Genomic DNA, 21,860 nt, shown 5'->3' with positions numbered 1-21,860 from the left:
TGAAATATCTTGGAAAGGCCAACTTTTGGCATCCAGAGGGCCCTAAAAAGGACATAAAAATCCTGTGTCAGACTAGGCATCTAATACTTTGACTTAGAAAATGTCATCCTACTTACATGCTCGGCAAAATCCTAAACTTAGAATTAGTCCCAGGGTTAAATTCCATTCTACACCCATGTTGTATCAATGTTTTAAAACCTAAACGTGATATAACAAATACTCAGAGAAAGCTCTTCCCAATGAACTTATAAGTATGCCCTAAGGATACTTCCTAGAGAATAAATAGGGCAATACATAAATTGGTTTCAGAGGCTACCAATAATTTAAAAACATTTGGTGGCATTTTTGATGACTGCAAAATAAAATGTGGAGTTATTTCAATTTGCCTATTCTAATTTTTTTTAAATTTAAATGAATTCATACAAAATCAATTTAAGCTATAGTACAGTCTGTAAGTAACATTTCTGAATATTTAAATATAAAACATAGTTATTTGATAGGGTTTAATCCTTTTAAATCCCCTTCCAAAAAAAGACATTAAAATAAAATGATCTGAGATATTTTCTAGTTCTAAAAGTCTCTGATTTCTAGTTTTATAGAACCGACTGAGACAGCTCAGTACAATAGAAATAGAGAATACTAAGAGTCAAACCCCATGGGTTGAGTTCAGACTTTGCTAATAATTAGTTACATCTTAACAAATCACCTTTGTGAGTTATGAGCATACTACCTCACCTGCTTACCTCAAGAATTAAATAACTTATATGAAAGTACTTTTGCGAATTATCAAGCAACTATTACAAATGTTAAGTGTTACCTGTCGACGACAACCCACAACATATCTTGGTCCATTTGTAGCTTTAACAATGACTAGAGAAAGAAAATGAAAGAAAAAAATTTAAAATAGCAAGTAAAAATTAACACTGGTGGCAGGATGAGTGTTATTCCTGTCCTCCAAGAAGATAATACATAGTTGAAAGAAAATTAAGTCTATGCAAGAATAGCATCTACCTTCACTATTGTCATTAGAATAATAAGCATTTCAAAAGTTGGTGGTGGGAGGGAGAGAGTCTACTCTTTTTTCTTCACCAATTAATCCACTTACATTTTTCTTCAGTTAGTTGCTTAAGTACTTCACCCACAATCTAAGTAGAAAAAAAAAGGATTACCTTTTGCTAAGAGCTAAAAAAGCAATTACCATCGCCCCTTATATCCCACAAACTCCATTACCTACCTGCCCAACACTCTGTAGGGCCTTCAAATCATTTTCAGACTTTTCATACTGCTTGGTAAGTTCTTTTAATTGTTCCCTTACTGAAATAATATAATGTAAACATTTTTAATTAAACAATAATCAGTGAGTTTGTTGCTAAGTCTCAGTTAAGTTTGTCTACTTCACTTTACATAATTTTTATAGCTACTATATCAAAACACAAAAGAAATTATGAGGCTTGTAGGTGACATGTAAAAACGAAATGCTATGAGACAGCATCATATTTTTACTTTTTAAATTGACAACACTTAGTTGTTTGAGCACATTTTAGGTTACACTCCTAGCAGATACGACACTGACACTTCCGGATTTGTGACTACAAATACAAATGATAGAAGTCTGACCTTTTATTTATTTATTTTTAGAGAGGGGAAGGGAGGGAGAAAGGGAGAGAAACATCAATGTGTGGTTGCCTCTGGAGGGTCCCCTACTGGGGACCTGGCCTGAAACCCCAGCATGTACCCTGACTGGGAATAGAACCTGCGATCCTTTGGTTCCCAATCTGGCACTCAATCCACTGACCCACACCAGCCAGGGATAAATCTGACTCTCTCTAGTCTCTTCACCTACTCACATGGATTATTACTCTCTGATTTTCTACCCTAATAAGGGCACAGGTGGAGTGCTCCGCAGTTATATGACTATGGTCTTCATTTAATTCAACTACTCAGGCTTTTCAAAAAAGGTGCACTATGAAAAAAATGTAAGTGCCCTAAAAATTTTAGCTCAGCAGTTAAAGGAAACCTGTGTGCCTGATGCATGCAGTACAACTCAAAGCACAGGAAAACACGAGGAGGATTATTATGACGGATGGACTCCTCAAGCTCCGTGGGCGGCTTTCCACTCCACTAACACACCAACTACCCGAGTCTCATCTCTTGCTTGAAGTTTCTTGACCTAAGTCTCTTCCCTTCTCCCGGTGCCGGGACTCCAGCAGCACTGCCCTCTTTGCACCCCAACCTGGGAAGCATCCCTGGCCCGCTTCTTCCCCAAGCCTCCTCTAGTCCTCTTTCAATTCCATCTCAGGAATGGTCTGTCACCTGGCCCAGACTGGGCCATCTTCACGCCGAAGGGGCTTTGCTTCCCAATCTCAGGGCCCGATGACAAAGCGCCTTGTCCCTGGACCGAGGCCTTCCCATGGCCAGAGCTAGGTTGCCGGGCTCGGCCAAAGGCCTCCGCTTTGTCAGAGACCAAAGAGGGTTCGGGCACGAGATTACGTGGAAAGAAAGATGCACTCACACTCCTTAAGGCGGCCGTCGATCTCCTTGTGCTCCAGCAGCTTCTTGCGGTAGTCCTGAAGCGCCTTATCTCTAGGGTCCGCCATGATGAGAAGCCGTCGCTCATAGGGGATGCCGGGAATGGCCATGGCCGCCCGGGCGGGGGGAAGGGGCGGGGAAAGGGAGAAGAGCCTCCTTGGAAAAGGCGGGTTTGTGGACGATCCCGCCCCTTCCGGTTGGCTCCGCCTCTCTACTCCACCTCTCCCACTACTGCGTCTTCTTTCACGTAAGGCGTCGACGTGCGCCGAAAGGAAGCCTCCCGCCACACTGTCCCCTGCTGGTGGGGCTGGGTAAAGCAGGGTGCTGTTATTCTCGTCATTCTGAGAGGCCTTGCTATTCTTGAGTCACTGCTGCCCTGGAACCACAGAACACTTTGTAATAAGCTAAGATGGGAGTGAAGCAGGGAATGTGCAATCTGTCTATATAGAGCTTCGATGGCTTATCGGTATAACACAATATTACTATCCAGGACCTCCAGGTACAGACGGATTAGGCTATCTCATTCACTTATTCAGTGATAGAGGTACAATATAGTGGGGAGATTAAAAAAATAATTTCAGAGTGTAATAAGTACTATATTTTAATGGAAATAAAACATGGTAATGGAATAGAGCAAGGTGAGGAGAACTAATTTAGACCAGATATCTGAAATAAGGACCCAGTTGAGCAACAAACTGGAGAAGAATCTTCCAAAGAAAACAGCAAGTGCAAAGATTGTGAGGGGAAGAAGAGCTTGGCTCACTTCCAGGAACAGAAAGGAGGTCAATGACAGCAGAAAGCCATGGGTTATGGAGATGTGGGCACAAGATAAAGCAGCTGCAGTAGGCCGAGTCAGGAATTTGAAGTCTGATAGAACTGTCTTTCAGATTTCTGTATTTTTGGACAAGTTAATCTCTCAATACTCTGTAAAATGAGCATAAGAAATGTATCTATCTCATAGGGATGTTATGAGTATTAAATAAGATAGTGTGCCTATAGCTATTAACATAATGTATGATACATAGTAAGCATTCAATAGCGTTATTTTAAATTTTTATTTTCAAAGTAGTAATGACCTCAAGTTTTGCAGTACAGATCCCTAATGCTGTACCATTTCCCAGTATTGTTCCTGGGGAGAATTTATCATTGTTCTTATAGAATCAGTCAAATTCCCTAAATAGAGTCCACGTGATGTCATCCTATCCACTGGCCCTGAATGTTTGAGTTTAAATAGGTATATCCTATCTATACATATAAAGTGTAAATTTATGTGAATTGAGTTACCAAACTCACATAAACAATGTCTTCAAACTTATTAGGAAAAAATCTTACATGTGTTTGTGTCAATGTTCTATTCCGTTTTTTTTAAATATAACTGGGAATTGCCGCTGACAATAAACAAGGAAAATGGGCTGAACAGAAATAGTCCCTTTCCCACTCAGCTGCCACTATTCTGGTGAAACGAGTCAGTCCATCTATACCAAAATATAGCACCTCTGACATCAAGAAATAACCAAGGGAGGATGAGGCAGAGAAAAAAAATTCAATAATTATGTATAAACACATACTAATGTGCTATTTCAACATAATGTACCAATATTTTAAACTCCCTTGACTCATGTTCTTTTTTTCTCACTCATCTGGCAAAATTCCAACTACAGATGAAACTGTCTATTTTCCCCAGCGCTGCATCAGAACAACCCTGTTTCTTCTTTATATGTACCTGTAAGACTGGATTCCTCTTCCTCAGAAAATGTACTTCAGTCTTTAATTATACACTTATAAGTGTGATTAAATGGTTAGTGTCTTTTCCTGGTAGACTATAAGTCCCAGGAAAACAGGACTGTGACTATTTCTTGCTCATTATTGTATTCCCCAGAAGATGGCTATATGTATATATAACCATCATTATATATATATATATATATATTTATATATAAATATATATATAATTGAATGAGTAAATATGTATGTCAGACACCATGAGAGGTGAGCAGAGATTTTAAAAAAAGACTAAGAAATGTCATTAGTACTCAAAAAGTTACACTATCATAGAGTAGAAGAGATGTGAGAGAGTAGGGCTAACCTATTGGGGGGGGTCATTAAAAGAGATATAATAACAAACGATGACATAGATTTAAATCTTCAAAAAATTATTTAAGGATAGTCTCCTAATCTACTTAACTATAATGTAACATTGATGGATGTTGTGGTTTTAAAATATGTGCACAATTTTTTTTTTTATATTTCCCACTTCAGGAAGTGGAGCTTAATTCCCACCCCCTCCTCCCAACCCCCAAGTCTGGTGACTTGCTCTGGACAAACAGAATAAATTGGAAGTAACAGTATACAACTAGAGACTAGATAATAAAAGGCATTGGGGCCTGCTCCTCACTCTCCATTGGATAACTCCCTCTGGGGGAAGCCAGCTGTTACGTGATGAGGTCACACCAGCAGATCTATGGAGAAGCCCACATGTCAAGGGACAGCCAGCAAGAAACTGAGGCCTCCTGCCAGCAGCCATGTGAGTGAGCCCTCTTGGAAGCAAGCAGAGCCTTCAGCTTTAGGCAAGCCTTTAGGTGACTGAAGCCCTAGTCTTGATTGCAACGTCATTAGAAACTGAGTCACATAACCCGGTTCAGCCGCTTCTGAATTGCTGGCCAACAAAAACTGTGAGACAATATATGTTTGTTGTTTTCAGCCATTAAGTTCTGTGGTAATTGCTGTACAGTGATAGAGAACTAATCAGGCAGGAACTGATATTTTTCTAGATAGAAACTCGGAAATAGTAGCAGATAGGCAAGTAGCAACTACTTTTGCTCACACATCAGCCACAACACTTAAGTCTTCAGAAATTTGTCATCCTAAGTACCTATCCCCAAATATCTGCCAGAATGCACTTAATTAAGTGTTTCTATGGCTAAGCAGTAAGAAGATGTTGAGGTAGGGATAAAAGTTAGAATTCTAGGCTTTTTGAATAACTCTTCTTTAATCAAAGTAATGCACAAAGATAGTTTCTTTAAAAAAAAAAAAGTCCTACAAGGCCTAGGTTAAAAAAGAGGAGTCTACTACCCCACCCTATCTACACGAATCCCATTTCCCAATTCTTGAACGTGTTTTTTTCTATACTTATCTCCCTATTTCTACATAATATGCTTATACTGCTATTTCTTGATAGATCAATTTTAGGATTTATCTTTTGATTTCCTCATAAGGAAGATAAAGATTTAGCATCCCTGTATCACTCCAGGTATACACTTTCCCTACCTTCACCCTCCATACATACAATATATACAAGTCTTGGTTAAATCACTATCCAATATTTGTGTTCTGTGGGATGATGTAAGTCAAGTAATATGCTATAGTTAGATCTGCTTTATTGTGAAATTGTTTTGTACTTCCTGGAATGAAACCTACCTCATTTTAACAATGGGCTTGTTTTTTTTTAAACTCACTTTTTCTTCCCAACTTTACAATACTATTGTAAATTCCCTCTGAATAATGGTTTTCAGAAAGTCAGACCATTAGGTGTCCCTCCAGTCCCATGCTTGACCCAGAGGCACTCCGCTGGGAGGCCTCAGCCCTCTTGCTCTAGTCTGGGCTCTCTAGGGCTGTTGCGTAGCTCTCTTCTAGAACGTCTTTAACTCTTCTCTTGTGTGTTATCTTCGCTTTTCTGATACCCAGGTCTGCTCATTCTTGTTTCCTCCTTTGTTTGGATCATATCCTCTCAGTAATTTTTTGAGAAAGGATTTAAAGATGTACATTATTCTTCATAGCTAACAATATCCTAATTCTATTCTCATATTTTACTAATAATTTGACTGGCTATAGGATTCTCTCAGAGTTTTGAAGACCCCGCTCCATTGTCCTGTAGCTTCCGGTGCTTTTATAGTTGGTTTTCTGAATCTGAATTCTTTGTAGGGACCACAATTTTTGTTTTTCTTTCTGAAAGTTTTTATCTCTGTTAGGGGCATTTTCCCACCCCAGAATGGCACTCGGTGTGCCCTACCACCTAGACAGCCATCCTTCAATCTGAGCTATGTTCTTGAATTCCAAAATTATCCCCTTTTGTTCTCTCTTAGTGGTACTCTTATTAGTCAGACCCTGTTCTCCTTGAATTAATCCTCTACTTGTTCCATCTCTTCTCATCTATTTCTATCTGTCTTTTTATTCTAGTATCTATTGAGATTTCCTCAATATTTCTTCTAAAGATTCTGTTGAAACTTTTTTTATTTTGGCTATCATATATTTACTTCTAAGAATTCTGTCATGTCGTCTGATTGTTCCTTTTTATAAAATCCTGTTATGTTTTTGATGACATTGATGACAGCTTTTTGTTTGTCCTTTTCTTCTCTTTTTGTTTCCTCAAAGTTCCTTTTTTCTTATTGCGTTTGGTCTCTCTATTTCATATTTCAGGCTTTCCCTAAAATCTGGCCAGCCTTGTTTTTCTGGTCATAGAGGCACTAAAATAAAAATGCAGTAGAATTCCGAGTGTGTGAGTGGGAAGAGTCAGCTGTTTCTGTTGTTTTTGATGCCACTGTTTATTCCTAGAAGAATTCTTCACCCCTTTGCAGATGGGAGAGGAGGGGTCAGGCCCGATGGGGTGAGAGGAAAGCAGGTGTGTACAGTACAAGACCTGCAGTTTTGGAGCTGAGCCTTACAGGTGGTCTACTGGAGGTAGGGGAGGAGTTTTAACATTCAGCCTGGAAGGACTTTACTTAATCCACTTTGATTTTATTTATTTCAGAACTCTCTTTTGCCCTTCTCCTTGGAATTGTGCTACATAGAGTCCCTGTGTTTGTAGCCACTCTTGTTTCTGGACTGAATATCCTGATCTTCAAATGCTTTCTGAATGAATTTTAGATAACTTTTGTGTTAATGAATCATCTTGTAGTTGTGCCCCCACTTTGTCATAGTTTTTCCACAATCATACTTTTTGTGAATTTTCTCCTGTTGATTCCAATCCTATTGTGTTCTCTCCTCAGTCCACAATGACTTCTGCCCGAAATGATGGCTTTGCCTCTCAGCTGATAGGATTTGTTTGAATCATAATCACACGTTGCCCTGACATCTCATGCTGTTATTATCTTTTCAAGTTTGTTAGTTTGCTAATTTATTTGTACACTCATTAATTCATTCAGAAGCCATCCTGTAAAGCACATACACAATGCTAAGTACTGGGGAACCTGAAACTACCAAGGCAAGTTCCCTACCCATCTGTTGAATGGGGAAAACCTATACATAAACATAGTATGTCGTTTCATGTGGCAAGCACAATTATGTGACCCTACAGGAATCTAATCCAACTACAGAGGAGAGGTTAGGGAGGGAGCCAAATGAAGTGAAGGTGATGTGTGTGGGACAGGGTAGGAAACATTTCAGGCAACAGGTTGAGCAAAGATGTGGAGGCTGGAAACAAGGTCCATACAGGAAATTGATAAGGTTCACCGGCCTGCAGTGAGAGGTGCTGGATATGAAGCTGGGAGTAGGTGGGGCCTGATCATGGGGACCTTGAATGTCATGCTGAAAATCTTAAATTTTATTCCTCAAACAATCAGGGCATTGAAAATTTCCAATAGAGGTGTGATGTGGTCAGATTTACAGTTTTGATAAAACAGGCCAGCATGGAGGCTGTTTTTTGAGGTGTACTAGCCCAGAGGCTGGGAGATCAGTTAAGGAAATGTGGCAGTAAATCAGGTGAGTGACAACAAGGGCTGAAGCTAAGTCCTTGGTTGTGAAGATGGAAAGGAAAGGATAAATAGAAGACAGAACCGGTAGAACTTGGTGAACCAACAGGTCATGGGAGGAGAGAGGGAGGAAACTGAAGATGGCTTCCTGCTTTCTAGGTGTCTAGATGTGGACGGCAGTGTGACTGCACCTGAGAAAACCAGATGGATGTGTCCAACAGGCAGTTGGAGTTTGAAGCTCAAGGGAGCTATCCAAACTGGAAAAATGATTTGGGAGTCATCAGTATAGAAGAGGTATTTAAAATTACGAGATCGGGCAAGTTTCTTCAGGGGCAAATATAGATGGAGAAGAGCACTAAACAAAGGTGAGAACCCTGGGGAACACTCGCATCTTAGAGGTGGGCTGGGGGAAAGCTTGGGAAAGAGAGAGTGAAATAATATCAGTGAGAAATATAAGGAGAATCTGGAGTGTTAGGTACAAAGGAAATTTACTTGAAGGAGGGAGGAATCAGCGTTGTCAAAATGCAACAGACATTTCATGATGTCATGAAAAATGGTCATTAGACTTGGCAATGTGGTCAGGTAAAGAGGAGTTTCAGGAGGGTGGTGTTGGAAAAAGATTGCCTAGTGGATTAAGGTGTGAATGGGAGTTAAGAAGTGAAGTCATTTACTATATGTAGCTTGCTCTTTCAGGAACATCCCCTAAATAATGAAGGTAAAGATAGAGCTTAGGTGGCATGTCTCTTCAACTCAGATGATCTCAAGCATCCTGAGAGGAAAGTAGAGCAATGTACTATGTGTGTATTTATATTTAATAACTTAATTAAATAAGTAGATCTAATCAAGTATCAGCACCAAACTTTCAGGTTTTTATTTAGCCTTTCTTCCTCTTGTGTGCCATAATATTCCTTTTCCTTGGCCAACTTTTTTTTCTTTAAATTATTTCTGCCCAGTCCATTAAATGCCAGAAAATGATTAGGTACTAGAAAGCTTCCCACAGAAATCTTCATGTCTCATTTCAAGTTATTTCCGGTTTTGGTCATTAAAAAAAAAAAAAAGCTGTTATTTACACAGTAATCAGAATTCCATCAAGAAATGCTGTGCACATTACATCTAAGTCATGTTATTGTTATAATGACTAGTATTAGAACAACAAAGTTGTAGCCTTGTCTGTCTCTGAAAGATTTAATGTCGTTTGGCAAAGTTGTAATAGAGGGGAGGTTGGACTTGAAGAAATAAAAGATTGAACTATGTACCCTGTGGGTGCTCCTTAAAGAGTTATTGAATGACTAATCATTTATTTCATAGGCTCTAACACAAGCAAGATGAGATGGTTGCCACAGTAGGCACCTTGAAGAAGTAAACTCATAAAAAGGTCTGACTTGAAGGATTCTCTGTGAAATGTCAGTGCTGGTTACTGAATTTGTATAAACTGTATTTTACACATTCTAAAATCTTTTATAAACCTGAAAGGAAAAATTATAATTATCAAGAAAATAAAGTAAGACCCAGCAACCTCACTTCTGGGTATATATCCAAAGAAAACGAAACCACGATCCTGAACAGATATCTGCCCTCCCATGTTCATTGCAACATTATTCGCAATTGCCAAATCTGTAAACAACCTCAGTGTCTGGCAATAAATGGGTAAAGAAGCTGTGGTATACACACATACAATGGACTATTATTCACCGATGAGAATGAAGGAAATTCTGCCATTTGCTACAACAATGGGTGGAACTTGAGGGTCATAGGCTAAGTGAAATTAGCCCGACAGAGAAAAACAAAAAAAATGTTACATGCTATCACTTATATGTGGAATAATCACTTTAAAAAGTAGAACTCATAGAAACAGAATAGAAAAGTGGTTTCCAGAGGCTAGAGGATGGGGAAAACAGGAAGAGGTTGGTAAAGGGTACAAACTTTCAATTATAAGATAAGGTATGAGGATCTAATGTATACCATGTGACTATAGTTGATAGCACTGTATTGTATAATTGAAATTTGCTAACAGAGTTGAACTTAAATGTTCTCACCAAGGCGGGAACATGTTAAATGTGTGAGATGATGGATGTGTTAATTAACTCTATAGGGGGAATCATTTCACAACATATATGCATACTAAAATCACCACCATGTACACTTTACATAACTTACAAATTTACTTGTCAATCAGATCTCAATAAAGCTAAAAAGGATAATAAAGTAAAAATGTTGTCTTATATGGTGATTGTTTCTGATTATAAGTTTGCTAGGGGTTTGTTCTGGGAAAGAGTTTGAGTCTTATGGAACAGAGCTTTCATTCTGGGGACACTGATACTTTAAAACTCTTCCAAATTACAGCCTATTGCATCAGGGTGAAATCCAGAGCTGATTCATGTTTGCACTGTTTCCCTCTGCAATTTTAGGCTTTATTCATTTAATTTCCTTTTTCATATTGTGTCTCATTTTGATGGCCTAATCTTCAGGTATTGATACTGTGGCTACATGAAGAACATTTATTCATTTTATAAGCATGTGCACAGAAGCTCCATGTGAAGATCTCTGGATGCCACTAGGCATGTTTGAGTCATAATCCCTGTTTAAGGAGTTTAAAGAGATTACATTTCAGTGGTAGAAACATAAAGTAGAAAATTTCATGAATCATTACATAGTAAGTCCCAAACTGGTTGCGGAGAAAACCAGGAAGAGCACATAGAAGAGTGAGTTTGAGCTGGGTATAGCCCTAGAGGGATAAGTAGGATCTGTATACATTTATAACGAAAAGAACTTTTAGGTAAAGAAGGAGACTGTACTCATATGTACCTACATTGTGGCATGTTGTAGATATTAGAATCACAGCTTCTCAAGCCCACCAGGCTCACAGATGGTTGGTGACTTTTTACATACATGTCAGTCTGCTTGGCAGTGGTGGACAGAACGTAGGCTAGGCGGTTTAAGTAAGGAATATCTAAGTTTCTATGCCTGTTTCTCTCAGCTGGAAAATAGAAGCAATACTTACTTTGGGCCTACCATATCCTAAACTACTCCATTAAATGATGGCTTGAAAAAAAAAGGCTTAGAAAAACAGGTAATCTGAAATACTTGAACTTTTAATGTGTAAGATGTTGGGAAGCCTTCCAGTTTCACGTTAAAATTTTCTTAAAAACAACAACAAAAAGCTGATAGGCTAGTCTCCTGACCGGGAAACAGAGGACCTGGTTCCACCCACTACCCAGCTCTCAGTCCCGGCTCAGATCATCTCACCTCCCCGGGCCTGTTTCCTCTTACACAGTGAGAGCGAGCATAGTCTCCACCTTTACTTCCCCATACGCAGCCAAGTTTGACTATGAAATGTGGCTGGTTCGTATAAAATACAGACCAGATTTCACAGATAAAAAGAAAAAAATGAAAAATATTTTATGAATAATTTAATATTGAGTATATTCTGAAATGTTTTGTGCATATTGGGTAAATCATTAAGATTAACTTCATCTGTTTCTTTTTGTTCTGTTGATGTGATGAGAAAAATCTAAGTTACTTACACAGCTCTGGGTCTAGATGATCACTAATATCCCTTTCAGCTTCAAGGCTCTGCCAGGGACACTAGGGACACTTATTTCTTACGGTTCGATTTCCTTGCGTTAAGATACCGAAGGACTGGCCCGGAGAGCGCGCGGTGGGGCGGGGCCCTGCAGGACGACACTGACCCGCCGGGTCTCACTTTCGCGCGTGGCGGGAAGGACCCGACCACTGCGCGGGGTCTTCGGGCGGGCCAGCCGGGCCTTGTCTCTAGGCTTAGGACAGTAGACGTGCGGGGGTGCGCGCGGCGGCCTGGCGGGCGGGTCCGGGAAGCGGGTTCGTTCGTCAGCCTCACGCGCGACGAAGGAAACCGGTCCAAGGCCCCGGCTGGCCGGCGCGGGTGCCTTGGCACGTCCGCAGTCTCCGCCGGGAGGTGGCCGTCCCTGAGTGGCGGGAGAGCCGAGGGCGGGCCTGGGAGGTGGCCCGGAGGTGGGGCGCCGGCGAGGGCCGGCCCGCGCGGGCTTCATCTGGGGACACACGGCCTGCTCCCGAATCTTGGGTTCTCCGAGGCGCGGCGCGCGGCATCGAGCATCTAGAGCGGCTATGGGCCGCCGCTGGGGCTTCCTGATCGGCCTCCTGGGCGCCGTGTGCCTGCTCCGCTCAGGCCAGGGCGGGCAGCAGCCCCCGGAGACGGCGGCGCAGAGGTGCTTCTGCCAGGTGAGGGGTTTGCGTGTCGCTCTTCCCTCTGTTCCCCGGCCCGGTCCTGCGCTGTATTCCGCGCGCCCGGGCAGGTGAGTCGCTGGGGTGCATCTTTGCACCTCCATCTCCCCAGAATGAGCCCCCTATGCTCCTGCTCCCTGGCTTGGTCTGGGTCCTCTGCACTTCTCCTGGGTAGGTGTGGACGGGTCTCCTCCCGCAGCCTGGACCTCTGCGTGCTCTCCCGCTCTTCGGATCAGGCTTGGGGAGAGGGGTGTGGGTGCACGCTGTTATGTTTTTATTGAGTTGATTTATGCATCTTTGTTGGTTTTCCCTACCCAGAGAGGGTATGCACAGTGTGCACGCACACTCAATATTTTTTCTTTCCGCAGAACCTGGGTCTCACTTCTAACTTGACCTGGAACTGTGTACGCTGTGCCTGTGTCGGGTGCCTTTGCCGGCCTTTCCGGCCAGGACAGGCTTTTGTAAGGGGAGGGGTGGAGGTCGGGATGCTGTTGTCAAATCTCATTGTATGTCAGGCAGGGAAATAGCTTCGTGTGACTTTTATGAGTGTAAGCCCAGTGGCTCGTGTCTTTGGGGTTGCTGCACTTCTGTGGCTCCTTGCCCTGTGTGTTTGTTTTTTCATTTTCCTTAAAGTCATGAGCTTCTCTTTCCGTGACACTAAGGCACCTGGTCTAAATTGGGCGGATAACAAATTTGATATCAAGCATATTATGATAATTTCCTTGTGTTAGGAAGAGATGAGCAAAAAATTCAAAGAAACTTCGAAGTTTCTGGATCTACAATTTCTCGTATTTTAATGTCATTACTCTTTAAAAATTTTAAAAATGTTTATCAATTTTAAAGAGAGAGGATGGGGAGAGAAAGAGAGACATCAGTATGAAAGATGAAACATCGATGAGTTGCCTCCCATGTGTGCCCCAGGCAGGGAATCAAACCTGCAGCCTAGGTTCAGTCCTGACCGGGAATCAAACCCCCAACCTTTTGTTCTGTGATGAGATGACTGCTCCAACCAAATGAGCCACACAGCACTTAATGTCATTACTTTTATTTTTAAAAATATTTTATTTATTTCTTTTTAAGAGAGAGGGGAAGGGAAGGAGAAAAAGAAGGAGAGAAACAGTGGTTGCCCTCACAACCCAGCACGTGTCATGACTGGGAATCGAACCAGTGACCCTTTGGTTCCCAGGCCCGTGCTCAGGGCAGCCCGGGCTAATGTCATTACTCTTAAAGTCAGCATTTGGTTGGCTTCCACTGATAAAAATTATATTTATACAAAATTGACGGTGGGCTTTCTTTCTTTTAAAGTGCATTTTACTATTAATTTGTTGTCAGAAATAGCATTTTATGTGTGTAGAGGCAATGATAGGATTTCATAGAAGATAGAAACACTTTAAGGATTATGAGAAGGAGAGATACCTTTTTCCTGGTTTATATTCTTAGATTCTTTGTTGTTTTGCCAGGTGATTTGAATGTTGAGGTGTTATCTGGAACCGTGTAAGAGAAGTTGTGAAGAAGTTGCTGCTTTATAAACAGCACCACAGTACTTAAAAAGGAAAAAGGGTCATTTTCTTTCTGATTACAGAAATAAAATCATAGAAAGTTTAAACATTTAAAAAATAAGGAATGTAGAAGTAAGTGTCTTTAAGGCATTTGGTGTTGAAAGAAAATACCCAATATAACGTTTTCAGCTGCACTCTAGAATTGGATAATGCAATAAAAGTACATGTTGAGCTTTTCATCTTTTACTCCCCCCCCATGACCTTTTCAGGTATCTGACTAAAGTTGGGGAGCTTTTACATTTAAAAATTTTATTTTATTTTTTCTGATTTGTATTTACGCTTTTTCTCTCCTTTTCGTGATATTTTCAAGATTTAAATGCTCCCCCAACACAACACTCTGTCAGGCCCATTTCTTTTCCTTTTAGAACAAGAGAGACTATCTGTTTTTGCTCCCAGGGTCAACTTTAAAAAAATAATAAATTGAGAGTCACATACTAAAAAACAATTTTTAGAAAGATTTAAAATGGTCTACTGAAATGAACTTAAGAATAGAGACCATCATTTCCAATCCAATTAATGAAACAAAAGTGTACTTTAGTTCTGTGATGGTCAGTGCTAAAGGGATGCGGTTAAGGAGAGAACCAGGGGGAGAGGATGGTGATGAAGAGACCTGAAGAGAGAAATGGAAACTAGCATATAAACATGCACACAAAAAGAGAACAAGAGAAAGAAAAATGGAGAAAAGAAAGGTGAGATGAATGGTGAAAATATTCATGCAGCAAACCTTTATAAACACTGTGTGCATTGATCTGACTGTTTGGAATACAGAAATAACTATGGCATGATCCCTGCCCTGAAGAGCTTAAGAGTTTAGGCAATAATGTTCTCTGGGGCTTGGGGAGAGGCAGGGATCCTAAGTGTTGAAAAAAAACCAAGTTAGTAAATATTGCTAGAGACTAAATTAAAAACTAAATTTTCACCTGATGTTTGGAAATACCAGCTAAAATCTTCTCTGGCTCTGTTTGCGTTATCCAATTAGCTACGAGGTCCTGCTGATTCTGTTTTGTTAATGCGCAGTCACATCCCTTTTGTCCCTTCCTGTTTACAGTTCCTCTTACCACTTCTTTGAGTTACCACATCATCACCCCTCACATCACTGTTTCATGGGTACCTGGCTTGTAGTAGGGGGTCAGCTAACAGAATCATCAGCTTTTATTTGAGCCACAGCAGCAGGTAATTAGTTATTTGACCTTAGAAAGTCATTGGAGTAAAACATACAGAAATCTACAAACAATCAGGTTAAATTCAACAGGCACTTATGGAGGCCTACTGTGAACAAGCTTTGAGAGTCAAAAAATGAATTAAAAAATAAAAAATTTGGTCCCAATTCTTGACACTCCACAGTTCTGAACCTGCTACATAATTGGTGCTCAGTAAGTATTAGGGGAATTACAATTCAAGATGGGAACACCATGCTAGCAGAAGTACATTCTTCTAATTCTTCTGCTTAGCAAGCTATTTACATGTTATTCTGGAATTGGTCCCTCAGATGATTGATGGTTCCAAATGAATCTTTAAACGTAGTTACTACAGCCCTGACCAGTGTGGCTCAGTTGGTTGGGCATTGTCCTGCAAAGCAAAAGGCTACAGGTTCGATTCGTGGTCAGAAGACATGACTGACTGGGCTTGGTCCCTGGCTGGGCACAAAGGAGAGTCATTGATGTTTCTCTCCTTTTCTTTCTCCCTTCCTTCCCCTATCTCTATAAATAAATAAATAAATCTTTAAACTTAGTTACTACCTGTTAGTTGATATACCTGTTAGTTGACATCAAATCCTACTAAAACCATTTTCACTGTAGGTTGGAAGTTCTTTTGATAACAGTGCTTTACTGTTAGTTGCTGGAAATATGTGATCCATTTTCTGGGACATATGAATCTTCCTTATACACAAACTCTCACTTGTTTTTAATCATTCTAGTTAAAACTTTTTTTACACAGAAAATTGGCCATTTTTCTCCTTTTGGTGGATAAATCCATGCATGCTTTGTGTAAACAACCCCATAATTAGGACCCGCTTTTTAAAATAATTAATTAATTAATTTCTTTAAATATCTTATTTATTTTAGAGAGGGAAGGGAGGGGGAAAGACAGGGAGAGAAACATCAATGTGCAGTTGCCTCTCATGTGCCCCTTGTTGGGGACCTGACCTGCAACCCAGGCATGTGCCCTGACTGGGAATCCAACCAGCGACCCTATGGTTCACAGGCCCACGCTCAATCCACTAAGCCACACCAGCCAGGGCAGGACCCACTCTTATAGAACAAAATAATATTTGTGGCATTTGTTGTAATAGGTGTGAGCTTGAAGTAAATGAAGACTCTTCAGAGTTTCTTATTTCTTTTGGCAATTATTGCCCCATTATGTTCAATGAATGAGAGAGAACGAATGTAACAGAACTTTAGTCCCAATTTATGGAATCCCAGGATGCATTTTAAAGAAATAACCTCAGAAGAAGTATTGAAGCTCAGATATGAAGGCAGTATGGACACCTTTATTTAAATTAATTACAAATGAGTTTGATAAAACATTTTGACCACATAGGAGTTTGCAGTCTTAATAAGACTAGTGCTAATAACACTCAGATCCACTTATCTGAGTGCAGTAAATCTCTATCAGGCTAATGAATAGGGAGTAGCTCAAGTAGTCCAGAACGGCTACTTTGAAAATGGATTATTTTGCCCTGGCTGGTGTGGCTCAGTGGATTGAGCTCTGGCCTGCAAACCAAAGGTTGTTGGTTTGATTCACAGTCTGGGCACATGCCTGGGTTGTGGGCCAGGTCCCCAGTAGGGTGCGCATGAGAGGCAACCACACATTAATGTTTCTATCCCTCTCTTTCTCCTTCCCTTCCCCTCTGTCTAAAAATAAATAAATAAAATATTGTGAAAAAAAAAAGAAAATGGATGTTTTTTTTTTGGACTACATTGTAGATACACCCTACATAGTTGAATTTCAGCAGATTTACTTGTCTAGTGTCTTATTTATGTCAACTTTAAAAATAGTTTTTAATTTGTTAGAGTGGCTGGGCCTTGGAAGAGGCACTTGATAATATGTTGGGTGGTAGGTGGATATAAACCCAGGATTAAAATTTTAGGCAGAGGGATCTTTGAAACAGGTTTTACTAGAGAGCTGTCCACTGACTCTCAGTACTTGCTATATTCCAGGCTTTTCTGAACAAGGTGTGTGGAACAAACCACATTTCACATCGGTTGATACACTTTGGGTCATTTAACAACAATTTAAAGTTCTAGCAAGACCAGGACTTTAATGTAGAAATAGCTCTTAGCATTCATTCCATGATCTTAGAACGGTACCAACTACCAAGTATATAATCTTTGGGGTTTTCCTGATTCCATTACCAAGAGTTGTTCCAATCTACTCTGTCAAAGAATGAATACTTACATTCTTTTTTATGGTTACAAAACAGTGAAATTAAATACAACTAAAATTCTTTGCCAAATAAAGTGCACTTTGAGCACTTTAAAAAGGCATTTCATATTTGTATGAGTTTGGGGAGTATATTCTTACAGTGCTTTGGGGGAAAAAGTCATAATCTGTGATAGGACTAGAAGTAGTAGGTACACAAGGAAACTGTTTAGAAAGTATTTTCTGTTTTGTCTTTCTTTGCATACTAACTGACACCTCTCACCGGAGAACAGTGAACGATCAGGCCACTGTTATTTTCTTTTCTCTGGCTTTTTGTACAGTATTTTGGTATTTGGTCCAAACCAGTCAGAATCAATGGAAAAAGCAACTGAGGCTCCTTCTACAGCTGACATTTGTCTATCTAGTTCTATGTTCCATTGGGGCTGCAGATGTAAGATTTGGGGAAATTTTTAACTACAAACTTGGCTTTTTTTTTTTTTTTTCATTCAACGCATGTTGTAGGTTGCTTTGGGGAATAGTGAGACCCATTTCACTAGAAGCATTTAAGCAATGGCAAGGTAATAATAGTGATTAATATTTGCTGGGCATTTTACTTGTTATTTTAATTTGATATCAACACTTTGAGATGGGAACTATTATTGTTTCTGTTTTGTATTTAGATAGGAAACTGAGGCCTGGAGAGCTTAAAAAATGTAGGCAAGGCCAACAGTGAAGTAGTAGAGACGGGATTCAACCCTGACTGCATGCTAACCATTGTTACACGCTGCCTCCTGGAAGGTGTGTAGGAGAGAACTGCTACGTTGCTTGAGAAGTTGCAATACAGGCCTTCAAAGGCTTTCCCATTCTTATGGGCTTAGGACTTTAAACTGGGTGATGTCATGTCAGGCCTATATTGGTCCTCACTCATATCTACCATTCCTCCACAAGGGCCTTTTCATCACTACCTGTTAAATTGGGCCCCTACCCATGGCTGAGTATCACTTGAAGCCTAGAGCTGTAAGCTTCAATTTTTTAAAAAAGATTTTATTTATTCACTTTTAGAGGGGAAGAGAAGGAGAAAGAGAGGGAGAGAAATATCAATGTGTGCTTGCCTCTCGTGCACCCCGTACTGGGGACCTGGCCCGCAACCCAGGCATGTGCCCTGACTGGGAATTGAACTGGCGACCCTTTGGTTTGCAGCCTTCACTCAATCCATTGAGCTACACCAGTCAGGTCAAATTTTAACATGTATCAGTCACTTTCTGTGTGTGTGGGGGGTGGGGTGGGGTGGGTGTGTACATTGTTAAAAAATTCAGATTTCTATAGTATGGCCAGATTTCTGTTTCACTTTGGGAGACAGGGGTAGTAGTTATTTATGCAGCTTTAGTACATTCTGAAGTACAGCATCAAGTCATCCTTGTTATCTGTTGACACCTGCATTTTGGTTTTAATTTAGGTAATAGGACTTTACTTCGTTTCCAAGATTCTGCCCTGGGTGTATTAACTGGATTTCCACCTTAGTCTTTTCCTGAGACCCTTGTTCTGGTAACATGCCTGGTTCTCTAGTTGCTAGAACTAGGCCTGGTGTTATACTTGCCAGATCTCCTGCCAGGTTTCAGGTTCTGCTGCCTGTTGTCAGGCTTTTCCAAAGGGTCAGATGACTTGGATTTCCAGATACCTTCGAGTCTCTTCTTTGCTGGGCTCTCTCCATCTATTGAAATTCCTGCCACCCTCATTCTACCTCCTTAGCTGTCCTGCTACCTGTTTTTGTAGTTGGGGATACCTCCTGCTCAATTTCTAAGTTAAGGACAGAAGATTTTAAAATCCACCATTGTTTTGCTTCATTTCCTTTTGGGGTCTCTAGGCTATGAGCCACCTTTGCTCTGGATACATCTTGCATTCTTTTCTTGTCTGGGGCTTCTTATAGCTTCTTGTAATTAGGATGTGTATCAGTAGAATGTTGGATGCAAAGTGTTGTTATCTTTGCTGTTTGCTTTCCTTGCTTGGGGAGTGCATTCCTGCTACTCGAGCTGGTGTGGTCTGGGGCACCATAGGTGACATAGAGGGACATAAGTATAGGTGGGTGCAGTACTAGTCTCCAGTTAGAGTGACAGTGGACAGCATTCATTCATTCATTTACCCACCCATTCCACAAAGTTATTGATTATCTACTGTGTGCTTTCTAGGAGCGCAGTAGTGCTAAGTTCATACAAAGAAGAACAAACATGGTTTCTCCCTCAAGGATTTTAAACTCGCATGGGTGGGAGTGACATAGGTGAATTCAGTACGGTGAGGTGATCGTCACGTAGGAGTATGTGGACTGTCACAGGAGAACATAGGAGAGGTAGTTAACCCAGCAGGGGGTATGTGGTACCCAAGTGGCAGCTTCCCAAAAGAGGCCATGCCTGAGCTTGAGTGTTGAAGATAGATGTTTGCCTTAAAAAAGAATTCTTCAGGAGTAAAAATGGATTGCTTCAAACCCTTTCTCTCAAGTTTGTGTGTGTGACTTAGTCTCTCTATCTGGCATGTGACCCTTTGGGCTTTGCAGTCTTTGTACCACTTACTCTTGCATAATACAGGGTCCAGCAGAAGTGACGCCTGCATGAGTGTGGTTGGGAGGGTACGTGAATGTCTCGCATGAGAGGGACAGCAATTTGAACATTTCACCAAAAATGTCATATGGTGTGCTTGAGTGTGATATTGTTATGTTACAGAACTACATGCTTATGATTTTGTAATAAAAAAGGGCATTATTTGTACTAGACCCTGTATTTTGTATCCAATGGGAGAAATAGTACCTATTTTATGTCTTTAGAAGTTCTGCTTTTAAGACTCGAAAGCAGTGTAAAAAAATCAGGTCATCTAGGTCAGCAGCACTCTTGTTGTGTTAGCACCCAGAATTAGGACTCTGAGGTTTTTGTGTACTCAGAGAACTTTTAACAGGAAACAAAGAGATATTTGCATATGAAAGGAAAATAGTTATTGCAGTGGCAAATATGTAGATCAGATTTCTAGAAACTGATTTAGTTACTGTAAAACAAATAGCACTAGGCAAATTGGTACAACAACAACAACAACAACACATGTAGCTCTTGAATATCGCTGTCATTATTCAGAGTATTCTTATCTGTTAGGTGAACATTTTTCATTGCTGTTTTGTTATGTTCTATAATTAAAAGGTAGTATAGGCTTTTATATATTCCAAAAGATAAACATCTAAATTTCAATAAAGTATTTCAATAAAGTATTATTTATTTGCTTCCTTACCATTAGATTAAAAAATTTTTTTTGTCGGCAATGTTTTCCTAAAATATAAACAAAAGTGGTTTATAATGCAAATATTCTGGCCAAAGTATAACAAGAATCTCTTTTCTGCAGCATACTTTACATTAAAAATATTTCTCAATACTTTCTAAAAATCATGGTGTATTTGTTACTTCCTTATAGCAATGTTTAATTAATTTATTAGGTGTTTGTCTAGCCCCAAATAAACATCTAAGAATTTTATTATTTTTAAAATAATTTTTATTTATCGATTTGAGAGAGAGACAGACAGACATTGATTTGTTGTTCCATTTATTTATGCATTCATTGGTTAATTCTTGTAAATGCCCTGACCGGGGGATTGAACCTGCAGCCTTGGCGTGTCTGGAAAATGCTCTAACCAACTGGCCAGGGCAACATCTAAGAATCTTAGTTTCACATCTAATAATGCTGTCTGACTATAATATGACTTCCCACTGTATCCTATTATAGGTACATTAGCAGTTTGATTTGGTAACTATAGTTAAGATATCATTTTTCAGTATTTGAAGATCAGGATTGGCTTTGTGGGCACTTTGCTATCTCAGTGTTGCTAATGATAAGTAATTTCTAGGCACCATTTCAAACCTACAAAAATTATTATGGCCTAGTGTTTAAGGGTTGCTAGATCCTTATAATAAATTATTGTTTGTTTCTCAAATTCATTATTACTTCACGCATCTTGTGTCGGACCTACACATCCTGTGGGAAACTAAAATAAAGGAAACAGAGACAATTGAATTATAAGGCTATAGAGTCTCAGGAAAGCCAAGAACGGAATGCAAGTGGGTTTGGGGGAAGATGGGTAGAAGTCGGGAAAAACCCGGGGAATCCAGGTAGCATATGTTTTCTCTCTCCTAGCTCTGCTTCTTTGCGTATCTTTTAAAATCTTCCCTTTCTCTGCTAACTGGTGATGTGCTCCTCAGTTCACATGATGGAATATAGTCTGAGTTTACTTGTTTACTGGTCTAGCCACAGGGAGAGACATCTCTCCCTCTTAATCTCAATTCCAGATTCCTGATTTAGGTCAGATGCCCACCCCTGGTCAGTCCTGGTGGGCAGGGTTACAAAGTGGCTGCAGGGGACCAAATCTTTGAGTGTGTACATGTCTTTAATGACCTCAGTACACCCTGCAAAAAGTATCCACTGCATTTCTCTAGGTCTGTAGTAAGAGAAATAGCATTACTAAATTATTGTC

The 21,860-nt window shown here is 40.2% G+C and overlaps 2 protein-coding genes across 3 annotated transcripts in view; one reads left to right on the top strand and one right to left on the bottom strand.

The window, feature by feature from the left end:
* PSMC6 (proteasome 26S subunit, ATPase 6) overlaps positions 1-11,887 on the bottom strand; it is a 31,678-nt gene extending 19,791 nt beyond the window's left edge. Inside the window, exons 1-5 of one of the 2 annotated variants that reach the window (XM_024567677.3) lie at positions 11,741-11,887; positions 2,513-2,905; positions 1,235-1,314; positions 1,106-1,145; positions 818-870 (exon numbers count right to left, since the gene is read on the bottom strand). In XM_024567677.3, coding sequence (XP_024423445.1) covers positions 818-870; positions 1,106-1,145; positions 1,235-1,314; positions 2,513-2,639 — 300 coding nt within the window. In that variant the 5' untranslated portion in view covers positions 2,640-2,905; positions 11,741-11,887. The remainder of the gene's footprint in view (positions 1-817; positions 871-1,105; positions 1,146-1,234; positions 1,315-2,512; positions 2,906-11,740) is intronic. The other variant, XM_045201338.2, reaches the window with a different exon arrangement.
* Positions 11,888-11,920: 33 nt separating this feature from the next.
* Positions 11,921-21,860, top strand: part of ERO1A (endoplasmic reticulum oxidoreductase 1 alpha) — a 38,721-nt gene continuing 28,781 nt past the window's right edge. The window contains exon 1 of the mRNA XM_024567897.3: positions 11,921-12,434. Coding sequence (XP_024423665.2) covers positions 12,321-12,434 — 114 coding nt within the window. The 5' untranslated portion in view covers positions 11,921-12,320. The remainder of the gene's footprint in view (positions 12,435-21,860) is intronic.

This window comes from Desmodus rotundus, chromosome 7 (assembly GCF_022682495.2).
Source record: "Desmodus rotundus isolate HL8 chromosome 7, HLdesRot8A.1, whole genome shotgun sequence".
NCBI lineage: Eukaryota > Metazoa > Chordata > Mammalia > Chiroptera > Phyllostomidae > Desmodus > Desmodus rotundus.
The sequence above is the reverse complement of the archived record's forward strand: the minus strand, read 5'-3'. Positions and strand labels throughout refer to the sequence as shown.